This window comes from Scyliorhinus canicula, chromosome 25 (assembly GCF_902713615.1).
Source record: "Scyliorhinus canicula chromosome 25, sScyCan1.1, whole genome shotgun sequence".
NCBI classification, from domain to species: domain Eukaryota; kingdom Metazoa; phylum Chordata; class Chondrichthyes; order Carcharhiniformes; family Scyliorhinidae; genus Scyliorhinus; species Scyliorhinus canicula.
In genome coordinates this window covers 21,690,315-21,707,507 of record NC_052170.1, presented here as the reverse complement: position 1 = coordinate 21,707,507, position 17,193 = coordinate 21,690,315, and the positions used below count along the sequence as shown (strand labels likewise).

The 17,193-nt window shown below is 49.7% G+C and overlaps 1 protein-coding gene across 1 annotated transcript in view; it reads left to right on the top strand.

Annotated features, from left to right (window-relative positions):
• Window positions 1–17,193, top strand: part of lmx1al (LIM homeobox transcription factor 1, alpha-like) — a 182,348-nt gene that overhangs the window by 145,699 nt on the left and 19,456 nt on the right. The window contains exons 4-8 of the mRNA XM_038784597.1: window positions 5,954–6,120; window positions 9,381–9,384; window positions 13,024–13,096; window positions 15,828–15,900; window positions 16,796–16,922. Of these exons, the coding sequence (XP_038640525.1) occupies window positions 5,954–6,120; window positions 9,381–9,384; window positions 13,024–13,096; window positions 15,828–15,900; window positions 16,796–16,922 (444 nt within the window). The remainder of the gene's footprint in view (window positions 1–5,953; window positions 6,121–9,380; window positions 9,385–13,023; window positions 13,097–15,827; window positions 15,901–16,795; window positions 16,923–17,193) is intronic.

Sequence of the window (17,193 nt, the reverse complement as noted above, 5' to 3'; positions counted from 1 at the left end):
GATGCACATTGCGTGGCTTGTGCGGCCCCACTGAGGAACCCACCGCAAGGGAGGTCGGTGGGGGGGGGGGGGGGGGGGTCATCTCCGGCGTGACTGGAAAATCCCACGGGTGGGATTGCAGGGGGGGGGGGGTGGATGGAAAATCCCACTGACGAGCGGCGGGAAGAGAGAATCCCGCCGGAATCCCGCTGAGAAGACCGGAGAACCCAGCCCCCAGATGTGCTGAAGATGGGGCATGAACCCCCAGCTCCGCAAGTGAGGTGATGAGTAGCTGACAGATGTTCAGGGACAACTGGGGCACCCACCCAGGCAGAGGGGGTGAAACATTCCCAATGCCCTGGGTGAAGGAAGGCGTTTAAGTTACGTGTCACTGCCGAGTGATTCAAAAACACGCAATGGTTTACTCCTCTGAAACACAGTGACCTCAGCGACACACACAATGATCATGAGAATTGGAAGCTCCATTGTTGTTCGTCTTTGATCGAACACAATTAAAATCTCCAAACAGAGAAACCTTCTGCCCACCGTGAACCTGAGGTCCTCCAAAATCTCTTTACTGTGACCGAACTCACAACAGCACCCACCATCCACCCACACCCCCCTCTCTGCCCTCCCCCCCCCCCCCCCCCCCCCCCCCGCCCCACCCTCTGACCTACACTGGCTCCCAGTCAAGCAACATACTGTTCCTAAAATTTTCTCATCCTTGTTTTCAAATCCCCCCAGGCTTCACCCCTCCCTAGGGCAGCACGGTAGCATTGTGGTTAGCACAATTGCTTCACAGCTCCAGGGTCCCAGGTTCGATTCTGGCTTGGGTCAGTGTCTGTGCGGAGTCTGCACATCCTCCCCGTGTCCGCGCGGGTTTCCTCCGGGTGCTCCGATTTCCTCCCACAGTCCAAAGATGTGCAGGTTAGGTGGACTGGCCAGGCTAAATTGCCCTTAGTGTCCAAAATTGCCCTTAGTGTTGGGTGGGGTTAATGGGTTATGGGGATAGGGTGGAGGTGTTGACCTTGGGTTGGGTGCTCTTTCCAGGAGCCGGTGCAGACTCGATGGGCCGAATGGCCTCCTTCTGCACTGTAAATTCTATGATAACCTCTGTGATCTCCTCCCGCCCCACAACCCTCCGGGATATCTACGCTCCTCCAACCCCAGCCTCCTGAGCATCCTCAATTTGAATTACTCCATCGTTGGGTGACCATGCCTTCAGCTGGCTGGGCCCTAAGTTCTGGAATTCCCCCTCAGACTCTCTGCCTCTCCCTCTAACCTTTGGCCTGACACATTGACCAAGCTTTTGGTCATGTGATCTCATAGTCCCTCATGTGACTCAGTGTCAAATTTTACGGAACCTGAGGCCCGCTGAAGATGTTGTCAAAACCTTTAATCTCGCACTCACCAGGGCAACCTTGGTAATCAGGGCGTTCTTGACCTGATGCGTGCACGGCGAAAAACTTTGGCAAAATGTATTTTTTCAGCAACACTCAGCCAGGAACCAGGGAGAACTCACCCTATTCTTCTCTGGAATAATGCCAAGGGATCTTTTACACTTACGAATGAAAAATGAAATGAAAATCGCTTATTGTCACAAGTAGGCCTCAATGAAGTTACTGTGAAAAGCCCCTAGTCGCCACATTCCGGCGCCTGTTCGGGGAGGCTGGTACGGGAATTGAACCGTGTTGCTGGCCTACCTTGGTCTGCTTTCAAAGCCAGCAATTTAGCCCAGTGAGCTAAACCAGCCCCGACCTACGTAAGAGTGTTTATCATTTCATTTGGAGCCCAGTTCAGCACTCCCTCAGTACTGCACTAAAATGTCAACCTAGAGATCGGCATCAAGTCTGAACTGAATGTCAAACGTCAGGGAGTCCATTCCCAATTGCCAACCAGCAGCCTGAATTCGTCAAGCAAATTACCACTCATGCAGAGAAATAGAACAGAGTAAATGTTTCAGAACTGGGCTTTGCAAAAGACAGTGGATAAAGTGACACACAAGAGTCTTTGGTGAATGTCGCTACATTTATATACAAATGAGGAAACTCACAGTGTAGTGGGAAATAGAGAGGTTGAAAATAAATAAACTCACCCGGATGCCAACCATTGCCGTTATAACGGGGGCAGATCAGATGGGGGGGTGGGCAAGCTAACCTGTAAACTCCCCCCCACCCCCCCCAATAATTCCAGGTACCTCAGCCCATCCACCCAACCAAACCTTTCCCCGTCACTATCAAGCGCACAGATTCATCAGATTAAAAGTGTCCGAACACATGGACTGAACACGTGGGTCCATCAAACAATACCACCTCCTAGTGGCCACTGAAGGCAATTGGGTCGCAGAATTCAAGAAGGGATTTGATAAAATATTAGAGGACATGGGGGGAAAGGCCAAGGGAAGCTGATTCTTGTTGACAGCCCCCGATATAGAGTGGGCAATGACACAAGTCCTCTACTTTGCTGCTGTGGCGTGAATGTGTATTGGCTAAGGGCTGGTTAAATTTAGCCGTGATACCTCCCACAGTTACTGACAGTTACAGTGACGCGAAGCAATGGGACACTCTGCTGCCGTACTGAGGGAGCGCTGCGCTGTCAGAGGTGCCAATACTTGGGCAGCACGGTGGCACAGTGGTTAGCACTCCCGCCTCACGGCGGCAAGGTCCCAGGTTTGATCCCGGCTCTGGCTCACTGTCCGTGTGGAGTTTGCACATTCTCCCCGTGTCCGCGTGGGTTTCGCCCCCACAACCCAAAGATATGCAGGGCAGGTGGATCGGCCAGGCTAAATTGTCCCTTAATTGGGAAAAAATGAATTGGGTACTCTAAATTTATTTTTTTAAAAGAGGCGCCGTTACTCGGACGTGACGTGAAACCCAGGTCCTGTCTGGCCTCTCGGGTGGCTGAAAAGGATCCTGTGGGACAATTGGAAAAGCAGGAATGTCCTCATTGACGGCCTGGCCATTATTTATCCCTCATTTAATAGAGATGACCTGAGTCATTATCACCTGCTGTGCTTGCTGTGCACAAATTGGATGCTTCTAAATCAGGAAGAGATTCTGAGGTTGTGAAAGTTATCAAAGAAATGAAATGTTGCTGAGTGTAGAGCAATTGAAGGCTTTATGGTTTACCGTCAACATCCTGGGGGTTACCATTGATCAGAAACTGAGCTGGACTAGTCATATAAATGCTGTGGTTACCAGAGCAGGTCAGAGGCTGGGACTCCTGCGGCGAGTAACTCACCTCCTGACCCCCCAAAGCCTGTCCACCATCTACAAGGTACAAGTCAGGAGTGTGATGGAAAACTCTCCACTCGCCTGGATGAGCGCAGCTCCAACAACACTCAAGAAACTTGACACCATCCAGCTCGATTGATCAGCACCCCGTCCACAAACGTTCACTCCCTCCAATGCACAGTGGCAGCCATGTCTGCAAGATGCACTGCAGTAACTCACCAAGATTCCATCTACAGCACCTTCCAAACTCACGCAACCAGCTCCATAGACAAGGGCAACAGATGCATGGGAACCTCACTGCCTGGAAGCTCCCCTCCAAGTCACTCACTATGTCAATATTATAAGAACATAAGAACATAAGAACTAGGAGCAGGAGTAGGCCATCTGGCCCCTCGAGCCTGCTCCACCATTCAATGAGATCATGGCTGATCTTTTGTGGACTCAGCTCCACTTTCCGGCCCGAACACCATAACCCTTAATCCTTTTATTCTTCAAAAAACTATCTATCTTAACCTTAAAAACATTTAATGAAGGAGCCTCAACTGCTTCACTGGGCAAGGAATTCCATAGATTCACAACCCTTTGGGTGAAGAAGTTCCTCCTAAACTCAGTCCTAAATCTACTTCCCCTTATTTTGAGGCTATGCCCCCCAGTTCTGCTTTCACCCGCCAGTGGAAACAACCTGCCTGCATCTATCCTATCTATTCCCTTCACAATGTTATATGTTTCTATAAGATCCCCCCTCATCCTTCTAAATTCCAACGAGTACAGTCCCAGTCTACACAACCTCTCCTCATAATCCAACCCCTTCAGCTCTGGGATTAACCTAGTGAATCTCCTCTGTACACCATCCAGCGCCAGTACGTCCTTTCTCAAGTAAGGAGACTAAACAGAACACAATACTCCAGGTGTGGCCTCACTAACACCTTATACTGTTGCAGCATAACCTCCCTAGTCTTAAACTCCATCCCTCTAGCAATGAAAGACAAAATTCCATTCGCTTTCTTAATCACCTGTAAACCAACTTTCTGTGACTCGTGCACTAGCACACCCAGGTCTCTCTGCACAGCAGCATGTTTTAATATTTTATCATTTAAATAATAATCCCTTTTGCTGTTATTCCTACCAAAATGGATAACCTCACATTTGTCAACATTGTATTCCATCTGCCAGACCCTAGCCCATTCACTTAACCTATCCAAATCCTTCTGCAGACTTCCAGTATCCTCTGCACTTTTCGCTTTACCACTCATCTTAGTGTCATCTGCAAACTTGGACACATTGCCCTTTGTCTCCAACTCCAAATCATCTATGTAAATTGTGAACAATTGTGGGCCCAACACGGATCCTTGAGGGACACCACTAGCTACTGATTGCCAACCAGAGAAACACCCATTAATCCCCACTCTTTGCTTTCTATTAATTAACCAATCCTCTATCCATGCTACTACTTTACCCTTAATGCCATGCATCTTTATCTTATGCAGCAACCTTTTGTGTGGCACCTTGTCAAAGGCTTTCTGGAAATCCAGATATACCACAGTCATTGGCTCCCCGTTATCTACCGCACTGGTAATGTCCTCAAAAAATTCCACCAAATTAGTTAGGCACAACCTGCCCTTTATGAACCCATGCTGCGTCTACCCAATGGAACAATTTCCATCCAGATGCCTCGATATTTCTACCTTGATGATAGATTCCAGCATCTTCCCCACTACCGAAGTTAAGCCTATAATTACCCGCTTTCTGCCTACCTCCATTTTAAACAGTGGTGTCACGTTTGCTAATTTCCAATCCACCGGGACCACCCCAGAGTCTAGTGAATTTTGGTAAATCATCACTAGTGCCGTTATGGGCCGTTCCTTCACTGTCGCTGGGTCAAAATCCTGGAGCTCCCTCCCTAACAGCACAGTGGGTGTACCTACACCTCAGGCACTGCAGCAGTTCAAGAAGGCAGCTCACCACCACCTTCTCAAGGGGAAATTAGGAATGGGCAATAAATGTTGGCAGAGCCAGTGACAGCCAAGAATGAACCACCAGGTGGTGGTGAGCTGCCTTTTTGAGCCGCTGCAGTCCATGTGGTGTAGGTACACCAACGGTGCTGTTAGGGAGGGAGTTCCAGGATGTTGACCCAGCGACAGTGAAGGTACGGCCGATATGTTTCCAAGTCAGGGTGGCCAGTGTCTTGGAGGGGAACCTCCAGGTGGTGGGGTTCCCAAGTGTCCACCAGGTGTAACAGAAACTGACTCCACTTTTATCTATCAAACCCCACGGACGCATCCTCTTAGATAGATAGAACAGTACAGCACAGAACAGGCCCTTCAGCCCTCGATGTTGTGCCGAGCAATGATCACCCTACTTACCCCACGTAACCCGTATCCCAACAATCCCCCCATTAACCTTACACTACGGGCAATTTAGCATGGCCAATCCACCTAACCTGCACATCTTTGGACTGTGGGAGGAAACCGGAGCACCCGGAGGAAACCCACGGACACGACGTGCAGACTCCACACAGACAGTGACCCAGCCGGGAATCGAACCTGGGACCCTGGAGCTGTGAAGCATTGATGCTAACCACCATGCTACCGTGAGGCCCAACAATCCTCATTGTTTTCCCGCATTCAAGGTGCAAGCGGCTGCTTAAAGGACTCTGGGATAATAAAAAACTATTTAATTATACTTGGAGTTAATATAAAGGACATTTCGCTGTCTCACTGTTCCTCTGTGTCTCCTTGCAGTGAAAAGTGAAGGTGAGGAAGCTGAACAACTTGGGCAGTTGCAGAGCAAGGGCAGCGAGGAGGGCAAGGACCACAAGAGGTCCAAACGCCCACGGACGATACTCACCACCCAGCAGAGACGGGCCTTCAAGGCTTCCTTTGAGGTGTCATCCAAACCCTGCAGGAAGGTATGAGAGAGGAGGGAAGGGGCACGTTACGGTGCCCACCCTCACAGGAGGGAAGAGTTTCCTGGGTCTGTGCCTCTCGGCATTGGTTGGAGTGAGTCAAGCTGCCCAGTTGTCAAATATCCACTGTGCCTGGGGCGTGGACCCAGGTGGTATCTACACTGGAAAGCCCACCAAGGACTTTCAAAGCTGAACTGTATGATGGACACGGAATAAGCAGAATGTCCATGCAAGCTCCATGGAAAAGTGGAGGGTTTGACCCGGGGGGCTTTGTGGGAGATAGACTTGGCAGATTTTGGACGGCCATTTTGCACATTCCTCTGTTGCTCTGTGTCCCCATTGGACCCGAACCCATGCCCTGATTGCATTGGCCAAATCAGTTTCTCCTTTGTCTTTCCTGTTGTCGTCGACATTTAAAAAATGTTTATTTTTCCTGATTTAGTTCCCGATCGGGTTGCAGCCAAGTTTTCAGCAGGAATGGTTCTGCCCGGGTGGTGTGCGGGAGAGATACCAAGGCACTGACGTTCCGTGAGGTGGTCTTTGCGCTCATTGAGGGGGGCTATTTTCTGTTTTGGCCCAGCCTTTATGTCCCCACCCTTCCGTAGTCACTGAGCCAGGAGTCTGAAAAAATTATACCTCTATGGTTTGTCGATACGGAGACACACTCTCTCCCAATAAAAGAGACCCCCTCCTACCCCCCCCCCCCCCCACAAACAGGATTAGGTGCACTGCAGTGTAGAATGCTGCGGGATTTCCCCAAGTGTGTTCTTAAGGGGCAGCACGGTGGCCTAGTGGTTAGCACAGCTGTCTCACGGCGCCGAGGTCCCAGGTTCGATCCCGGCTCTGGGTCACTGTCCGTGTGGAGTTTGCACATTGTCCCCGTGTTTAGAACATAGAACATAGAACAGTACAGCACAGGACAGGCCCTTCGGCCCTCGATGTTGTGCCGAGCCACGATCACCCTACTCAAACCCACGTATCCACCCTATACCCGGTAACCCAACAACCCCCCCCTTAACCTTACTTTTTAGGACACTACGGGCAATTAGCATGGCCAATCCACCTAACCCGCACATCTTTGGACTGTGGGAGGAAACCCGGAGCACCCGGAGGAAACCCACGCGCACACGGGGAGGATGTGCAGACTCCGCACAGACAGTGACCCAGCCGGGAATCGAACCTGGGACCCTGGAGCTGTGAAGCATTATGCTAACCACCATGCTACCGTGCTGCCCATTTGCGTGGGTTTCGCCCCCACAACCCAAAAATGTGCAGGCTAGGTGGAATGGCCACGCTAAATTGCCCCTTAATTGGAAAAAATAATTGGGTAATCTAAATTTGAAAAAATAATTACAAAATGTTTTTTAAGTGTGTTCTCAAGACGACTGCTGGAGTTTACTCGAATTAAATAGCGATGACCAACCTTTGTCCAGCCAGGATTATGCTACCCAACAGACCAGTTTCGGAAAGGCTTACTGGCGATGCAGGAGCCCTTCTCCCTAGTAGTATGCCTTGGGTGGCACGGTGGCACAGTGGTTAGCACTGATACCTCACAGCGTCAGGGACCCGGGTTCGATTCCAGCCTCGGGTGATTGTCTGTGCGGAGTTTGCACCTTCTCCCCCTGTCTGCGTGGGTTCCCTCCAGATTTTTGTTTCATTAATTTACAGGATGTGGACATCACTGGTCAAGCCCAGCATTTATTGCCCTTCAGAAGGTGGTGGTGAGCTGCCTCCTTGAACTCGCCTGTGGTGTAGGTACACCCACTGTGCTGTTAGGGAGGGAGTTCCAGGATGTTGGCCCCGGCGACAGTGAAGGTGCGGCCGATATATTTCCAAGTCAGGGCGGTGAGTGACTTGGAGGGGAACCTCCAGGTGGTGGGGTTCCCAGGTATCTGCTCCTCTTGTTTCCTCCAAAGATGTGCAAGATAGGTGGATGGGCCACAATGAAATTGCCCCTTAGTGCCAGGGATGCAGACTGGATGGGCCAAATGGCCTCCTTCCGGACTGTAAGGTTCTATGGTCCGGCTAATAAGCGGGCTGGGCAACAAGCGCCCGAGCTGCCCAGGTATCTCTGGGTCAATTATCCAGGCCCTGACAGAGTCAGACTGAAGCTCTCCTCTCCCGCACTAACCAATATGCTTCTGGACGACCCCTCAGTGAACCCTCCTTTACCCGGAGCGGACTCCTTCGCGACTGAGATTGGGGGTAGATTGTGTTGTGAGCCCCCACAGCTATTAGAAATGAGGTTCGAGACTGTCCCATTTCATGTTAGGCCCCCAGTGTCCAACAGACAGAGGAGATTGATCTAAAGTTTTCCTTGGACAGCTGGTGTTAGGGGCAAGGTACTGGCATGGATAGAGGATTGACTGACTGGCAGAAGGCAGAGAGTGGGGATAAAGGGCTATTTTTCAGGATGGCAGCCGCTGACTGGTGATGTACCTCAGGGGTCTGTGCTGGGATCAACAAACTTTTCACAATATACATAAATGATCTGGAAGAAGGAACTGAGGCACTGTTGCTAAGTTTGCAGATGATACAAAGATCTGCAGAGGGACGGGTAGTATTGAGGAAGCAAGGGAGCTGCAGAAGGACCTGGACAGGCTAGGAGAGTGGGCAAAGAAGTGGCAAATGAAATTAAGTGAAAATCGCTTATTGGCAGATGGAATATAATGTGAAAAGTGTGAGGTTGTGCACTTTGGGAGGAGAAATGGAGGCATAGACTATTTTCTAAATGGGGAAAGGCTTAGGAAATCAGAAGCACAAAGGGACTTAGGAGTCTTAGTTCGAGATTCTCTTAAGGTTAACGTGCAGATTCAGTCAGCAGTTAGGAAGCAAAATGCAATGTTAGCATTCATGTTGAGAGGGCTAGAATACAAGAGCAGGGATGTACTTCTGAGGCTGTATAAGGCTCTGGTCAGACCCCTTTTGAAGTATATTGAGCAGTTTTCGGGGACCGTATCTAAGGAAGAATGGGCCGGCCTTGGAAAGGGTACACAGGAGGTTCACAGGAATGATCCCTGGAATGAAGAGCTTGTCATATGAGGAGCGGTTGAGGACTCTGGATTGGATTTGTTTATTATCACGTGTACCGAGGTACAATGTAAAGTATTGCATAGTACAGTTCAGACAGATCATTCCGTACATGAAAAGAAATATATAGGGCAAACATAAAATACACAATGTAAACACATAGACACTGGCCATCGGGTGAAGCATACAGGAGTGTAGTGCTACTCAGTAGAGAAGATGTGTGAAGAGATCAGGTCAGTCCATAAAAGGGTCATTTAGGAGTCTGGGAACAGCGGGGAAGAAGCTGTTTTTAAATCTGTTAGTGAGTGATCTCAGACTTTTGTATCTGGGTCTGTAGTCGTTGGAGTTTAGAAGGATGAGGGGGGATCTTACTGAACGTACAAGATACTGCGAGGCCTGGATAGAGTGGACATGGAGAGGATGTTTCCACTTGTTGGAAAAACTAGAACCAGAGGACACCATCTCAGGCTAAAGGGACGATCCTTTAAAACTGAGACGAGGAGGAATTTCTTCAGCCAGAGGGTGGGGAATCTTTGCCGCAGAAGGCTGTGGAGGCCAAATCACTGAGTGTCTTTAAGACAGAGATAAATAGATTCTTGATTAATAAGGGGATCAGGGGTTATGGGGAGAGGTCAGGAGAATGGGGATGAGAAAAATATCAGCCATGATTGAAAGGCAGAGCAGACTCTAGGGCCGAGTGGCCTAATTCTGCTCCTATGTCAAATGGTCTTATAAAGATTTTGAATCAGCCTAAAGTCTACTTCAGTGATGGATACCACTTCTCGCTGGCACAGAGCTGTGCCCAGGGCTGTTCAGGGGCGATATCTCGTGAGGAAAGTTGAAACCCCAATGACTAAAGGAACTGGGTCAGCAGTGAATGCAAAATGGGCGAAAGTGTAGAGCATAGTGGAGAACAATTGTTCTTCAGGCTGGAGTATTCAGTGATGTTCCCCAGGGCTGGGATTTTTCCCAATATCGGCAAATCCCAATTCTGGGCAGGAATAGCGCCGATGAAACCATCGCCGGCAATGCCAGCTTTCTCCACCATATGATAAAGCGCTCAGAAAAAAAATATTCAAAGTCGCAGTTTCCGCGATGTTTCGACGACAGGACGGTCGCTGATTCGCCGCCCCGCCAGCAACTTGGAGCTGCGAGGCCATTTTATAAACCATCCCAGCACAGAGCGAGCAAAACAGTTCACCATAGAAACTCGCTGGCACAAAGCAGGCATCTCCCTTGGCACTGCCTGGGTACCACCGCCTGGCACTGCCCCCTGGCATGATGCGGGCACCTCGCCTGACACTGCCTGTGTACCACCGCCTGGCACTGCCCCCTGGCACGATGCGGGCACCTCGCCTGACACTGCCCCCTGGCATAAAGCAGGCATCTCCCTTGGCACTGCCTGGGTACCACCGCCTGGCACTGCCCCCTGGCACGATGCGGGCACCTCACCTGGTACTACCTAGGTATCGACCCTGGCACTGCCCCCTGGCACTGCCTCCTGGCACTGCCCCCTAGCATGATGCGGGCACCTCGCCTGGCACTGCCTAGGTATCGCCCCAGCACTGCCACCGGCACTACCTGCCCCCCCCCCCCCCCCCCCGGCACTGCTCGAGCACTAACCAGCCACTACCCAGGAAGTGGTAGGGAGCAGTACCTGGACAATGGCAGGAGGCAGTGCCGGGGGTGCCCGGGTAATGGCCGGGGGATGAGTAGGCAGTGCATGGGCATGATCCTCTGTGCCCTGAGCGCTGCACTCACCTGAGCTCCCCTCGGGGGCTCCTTTGGAGACCAGGCGTGATTCGCACTGTTCTGCCGTCAGGCCGACGTGGGTGGCCGGGGGTGGCGGTATGATCCTGGCGTAGAGGCCGAATAATAATACAGTTTATTCTGATGATGTTCACAACATTGAAAGTCTGGAAACGCACCCCGTCACTGACGGGGGGGGGGGGGGGGGGGGGGGGGGGGGGGCTAACGTTTACCGCCAATGTAAAACACAACTTTGCAGTTCTCGCAATATTTTCACTGCCGTCACCCAACTCGCCCGACGTGAACAGGAGGGCAAATTCCCGCCATCGGTGCCGCTGTTTTGATCTATATTAATGACCAGGACCTGGGTGCATAGGGCATATCATTATATGAAAGACGATGATACGAAAGTCGGGCAAATGTATTGAAGAGTTTAGCGACCAAACTCAGGCGGACGCCGTGAGGTGGGAAGGTGCACGGCAGATTAAGTAATTCAGAGATGCGGGAAGTGAATCGTTCTGGTAGCGAGAATGAGGAGAGGCAAGTGGTTGAGTGGCCTCATGGAATTTTAAATTTGGATACGGTCATGTCCACCGTTAGAGGGTCGGTAAAGACATTCCACCTATTGATGCGGCCAATTCTTGTACTTTTTCAAGGAGTTAGTCACCGTCGATTGTTAAGGGGGGGTTTGTTTTAGTTTCTAGCGGGCAGGGGGATTGGATGTGTTCATTGTTGATTGTATTCTGTATCATTGTGTTGTTTTTTTAAAAAAGAATTAAGAGAGGCCATCTAAACAACTTTAAAGGTGGGACAGAGAGAGACACGGGCATCGTACATACATAAATCTTTAAAGGGAATAGGTCATGTTTTGAAGGCTTTTTCAAAAGCAGACGGGATCGGGAGCTTTATTAATAGAGGCACAAGTTGTGCTAAACTATTAGTTCGGCCCCAGCAGGCGTGTTGTGTACGATTATTGGTTGTGGGTCGACCTGATAGAAGTCTACAAAATTAGGAGAGACATGGACAGAGTGGATAGTCAGAAGCTTTTCCCCAGGGTAGAGGGGTCAATTACTAGGGGACATAGGTTTAAGATGCGAGGGGCAAGGTTTAGAGGAGATGTGCGAGGCAAGTTTTTTTACACAGAGGGTAGTGGGTGCCGGAGCGGGTGGTGGAAGCAGGGACGTTAGTGACGTTTAAGGGGCATCTTGACAAATACATGAATAGGATGGGAATAGAGGGATACGGACCCAGGAAGTGTGGAAGGTTTTAGCTCAAACGGGCAGCATTGTCGGCGCAGGCTTGGAGGGCCGAAGGGCCTGTTCCTGTGCTGTACTTTTCTCAGTTCTTTGTTCTTCGATTGCGAGCACTACTCTTCGGCAGGATTATCATAGAATTTACAGTGCAGAAGGAGGCCATTCGGCCCATCAAGTCTGCACCGGCTCTTGGAAAGAGCACCCTACCCAAGGTCAACAACTGCACCCTATCCCCATAACCTAGTAACCCCACCCAACACTAAGGGCAATTTTGGACACTAAGGGCAATTTATCACGGCCAATCCACCTAACCCGCACATCTTTGGACTGTGGGAGGAAACCGGAGCACCCGGAGGAAACCCACGCACACACACGGGGAGGACGTGCAGACTCCGCACAGACAGTGACCCAAGCCGGGAATCGAACCTGGGACCCTGGAGCTGTGAAGCAATTGTGTTATCCACAATGCTACCGTGCTGCCCATTGTGTGAAGGCTTTGGCGACAGGGTAGAGAAGATTCACGTAAATGGTTTGAGCGATTCGGGGCGTCGGTTTTATGGGGAGAATGACAAAGTTGGGACTTCGATCAAATCTCTCAACCTTTGCCAGTCTCAGCAGAAGTGTTCAAAACCTTGAGTGGTTTGATGGGATAAAAGATGAGCGCGAACCTGTTTAAAGACAGAAAGGTGGCTCAGGGGCAAAAGAACCTGAGGTGATGAATATGGGGAGTCAATAACAACCACCGGCGCGGGGTTCAGGACAGCTTCTCGGCTGCTTGGTGCCTGGGCCCAGAAAACAGCCAATCAGAAAGGGTGTCGGAGAAGGTGGGAGGAGAATGACGAGCTTTTGTTGATTTGTTTGTGTTCTAGGTGAGGGAGACGCTTTGCTGCAGAAACGGGCCTCACTGTCCGCGTGGTGCAAGTTTGGTTTCAAAACCAAGAGCCAAGGTGAGGGGCCTTTTTCACATAAGAACATAAGAACTAGGAGCAGGAGTCGGCCATCTGGGCCCCTCGAGCCTGCTCCGCCTTTCAATGAGATCATGGCTGATCTTTTTGTGGACTCAGCTCCACTTTGCGGCCCGAACACCATAACCCTTAATCCCTTTATTCTTCAAAAAAACTATCTATCTCTGTCTTAAAAAACATTTAATGAAGGAGCCTCAACTGCTTCACTGGGCAAAGAATTCCATAGATTCCACAATCCTTTGTGAAGCAGTTCCTCCTAAACTCAGTCCTAAATCTACTTCCCCTTATTTGAGGCTATGCCCTCTAGTTCTGCTTTCACCCGCCAGTGGAAACAACCTGGCCCGCATCTATCCTATCTATTCCCTTCATAATTTTATATGTTTCTGTAAGATCCCCCCCCCCCACTCATCCTTCTAAATTCCAACGAGTACAGTCCCAGTCTACTCAACCTCTCCTCGTAATCCAACCCCTTCAGCTCTGGGATTAACCTAGTGAATCTCCTCTGCACACCCTCCAGCGCCAGTACGTCCTTTCTCAGGTAAGGAGACCAAAACTGAACACAATACTCCAGGTGTGGCCTCACTAAAACCTTATACAATTGCAGCATAACCTCCCTAGTCTTAAACTCCATCCCTCTAGCAATGAAGGACAAAATTCCATTTGCCTTCTTAATCACCTGTTGCACCTGTAAACCAACTTTATGCGACTCGTGCACTAGCACACCCAGGTCTCTCTGCACAGCAGCATGTTTTAATATTTTATCATTTGAATAATAATCCCGTTTTCCCCTATTTCCTTTCACCCAACACCCCTACCCCGCTATTTGTTTCATTTACGTTGCGCATCCCCTGCCTCCACTACTCTCTACCCTTCTCCAGCACAGAGAACCAAAATGGAGGCTCAATGGCCTGTGGCTCAATGGGGATCAATCTTGCCTCTGAGTCAGGAGGTTCTGGGTTTAAGTCCCCACGTTAGTACTGCGTGTCCATCCAAGTTGCGGTGTTACGCTAGATCCTGTCTGCTCCCAGGTAGACTTGAAAGAATTCCCATGAAGCTACTTCGAAAAGCAAAGCGCTGAACTCTCAATCAACAGAACTAAAACTAATCTGGTTCATTTACCTCATTGCTGTTGAGCTTGTAGTATGCAAACGGGCAGTTTCACACATATAACAGGATGTGCTGTAAAAGGTATGGGGTTGTGATCCCTTTGGGGCGCCCCTGATATGTGCTGCTTAAAGGAAGCCTGGCATTAATGAGGCAGTTAGCCATTTCAAAAATGGGGTTGTGTCAGCCATTTTTGAATGGAGCTGACCACCAGATATCCAGACCATGTCTCGGGCACATTTGACCTCTTTCGATGTGGAATTGGAGACCTGAGACTGAATGGAAGCCCCAATTACTAGTTTAGGGCCGGAGCCTGTGTTGCTTTTACTGCTCCCCAGGCAATAAAACCAAGAGGCCCATCTGAGGCATGTGTCAAATTATACCTACAGGCCCCGGGCACATCCCCATTCCCTATGGTCATAGCCCACGTAACCTAACAATGCTGACGTCTGTCAGGCCTTAGCTGCAGGCCTCATATCACCCCAGAACCTTTGACATAGCTGCCAGAAATAAGCGTGACCCAAAAGTCAAAATAAATACCTTTTTCTTCAACTTCAAAGGAATCCTGAGCTCAAAAATTGACCAGAAATCATTATTTCAGATAGATAGTTATTGGTTAATTGACAAATCGGCATGGCGCTGAATTGTGATGTCGATTAAAAACAAAACATCTAATCCGAATTCATGTCATAGTTGACGGACAATCATTAAATAAGAATGAAGAAGATTGCACAGCTCTGAACAGTTCAGGTCTCTCTGTTATCACCATTCTGGAACCAAGATCGGGTTGTTCCTGATCTGTATTTAGAGACACTGCCGGAGGCAAGTCTGTTTGCAAACTCGATATCTCACTGAATAGGATACTAACTGTGTATAACACTAACCTAGCTCTACTCCAGGGCAGGTAACCTTTCAGAGTTAACATGCCATGTCTTAATTTAGGTTGTGTGTGCTGCAGTACATTATAATCTGTATAACTTGTCTGTAAATAATTGCCATTATGTTACTTGTCCTTTTTGGGTTTTCCAATGCACAGTCCTATTTCAATATCCTCTCCCCACTTCCCAACCCCCTTCCCCGCTTCACCCTCATCAACATCCCGTTGCACCCCCTCCCCACACCTTCCTCAACTCCCCTCCCCAATACCTACCACTCAACCTCACTCACCACCAGCCGCCTGCCCTCTATCCAACCTCCCCCGCCATTCCCCGCACCCGCACAGGGGAGGCAGTGGCATGGTGCTATTGTCACTGGACTAGTAATCCAAACACCCAGGCTAATGGGGACCTGGGTTCGATTCCCACCAGGGCAGAGGGTCAAATTTGAATTCAAGGAAAAATCTGGAATTAAATGTCTCCATGATGACCATGAAACCATTGTCAATTGTGATGAAAACCCATCTGGTTCACTAATGCTCCTTGAGGGAAGGAAATCAGCCGTCCTTACCCGGTCTGGCCTACATGTGACTCCAGACCCACAGCCACATGTGGTTGACTCTTAAAATGCCACTCAGTTCAAGGGCAATTAGGGAAGGGCAACAAATGCTGGCCTTGCCTCCGACGCCCACACCCCATGGAAGAATAAGATCCAATTGGTTCTAAACTTGCAGGAATTTCACCGACCAGTTTTCCAGCGAGAGGTCTCTCCTGACAGTTGCCTTCGGGCAGCTTCGTGGTTTTCTGGCAGGGCTTATCAATTAAAAAAACATAGTCACAAAGCTGCCCAAAGGACGGAAGTGGGAGCAGTGAAATTGACACTGATACTGAAATGAAAATGAAAATCGCTTATTGTCACGAGTAGGCTTCAATGAAGTTACTGTGAAAAGCCCCTAGTCGCCACATTCCGGCGCCTGTCCGGGGAGGCTGGTACGGGAAATGAACCGTGCTGCTGGCCTGCCTTGGTCTGCTTTAAAAGCCAGCGATTTAGCCCAGTGAGCTAAACCAGCCCCATGAGGCGCCTGCAACAGGACACAAAACTGTGCTACATCTCATGACGGACCATCTTTGGAAAAGATGGGAAGTCCCTGGTTCTAATCGTTTTTAAACCAGGTCCACAACTCTGTCTGCTCAAACTGGACGAATACCTTGCGTGCAACCTTTACAAATAGAAATAGAAATAGAAAATCGCTTATTGTCACGAGTAGGCTTCAATGAAGTTACTGTGAAAAGCCCCTAGTCGCCACATTCCGGCGATCGAACCGTGCTGCTGGCCTGCTTGGTCTGCTTTAAAAGCCAGCGATTTAGCCCAGTGAGCTAAACCAGCCCCTGTGTGCCATGTGTGCCATGGGTAGTTGAACCCTCCTCAACTCTATCTCTCTCCAGATTCTGTTCTCTAATGTCACTGATGATGCGGACGGTGTATATTCACTTATTTAACATTAGCATTAATATGACATTCTCTAATATACTGAATAAAATTGAATGGCCCCATGTACTCTGCATTTTGGGATGAAAGTCCATAGATCACGTGTTGTCAGATTGAGTTTGAACCCCTAAAGGGTAGCTGGCTGCCTGTCCTCCGGTTGTAAGTTGCAACTGAGGAAACTCAGTTCCTGTTACTTTACTTTGTAACTTTCAGATGAAGAAACTGGCTCGAAGGCAGCAACAGCAGCATCAGCAGGAACAGGAGCAGCTGAACTGTCAGAGCATGGGCTCCCGACGCAACTCGAATCGGAGAGCAAGGCAGCACAACGAAGGCGGTGAAGGTGAGAGATGGGATGGTCAGCAAACAAGCGAGGGACCGAGGAGCGAGGGGGTGAATGGGGAGGAGGAGGGAACGAGGAGGTGAATGGAGAGGGTGTGGAGGAGTGATCAGCAACGAAGATCTCATTGAATGGCGGAGGGGGCAGAATGGCCTATTTCCTACATTCTTAGTAATCAGACGATTAAGAGGAAATGTACCAGAGGTATTCAGAATTATGAGGGGTTTTGATCGAGTTGATGCTTCCAATGGCAGAGTTTCAGACACTGATTCCC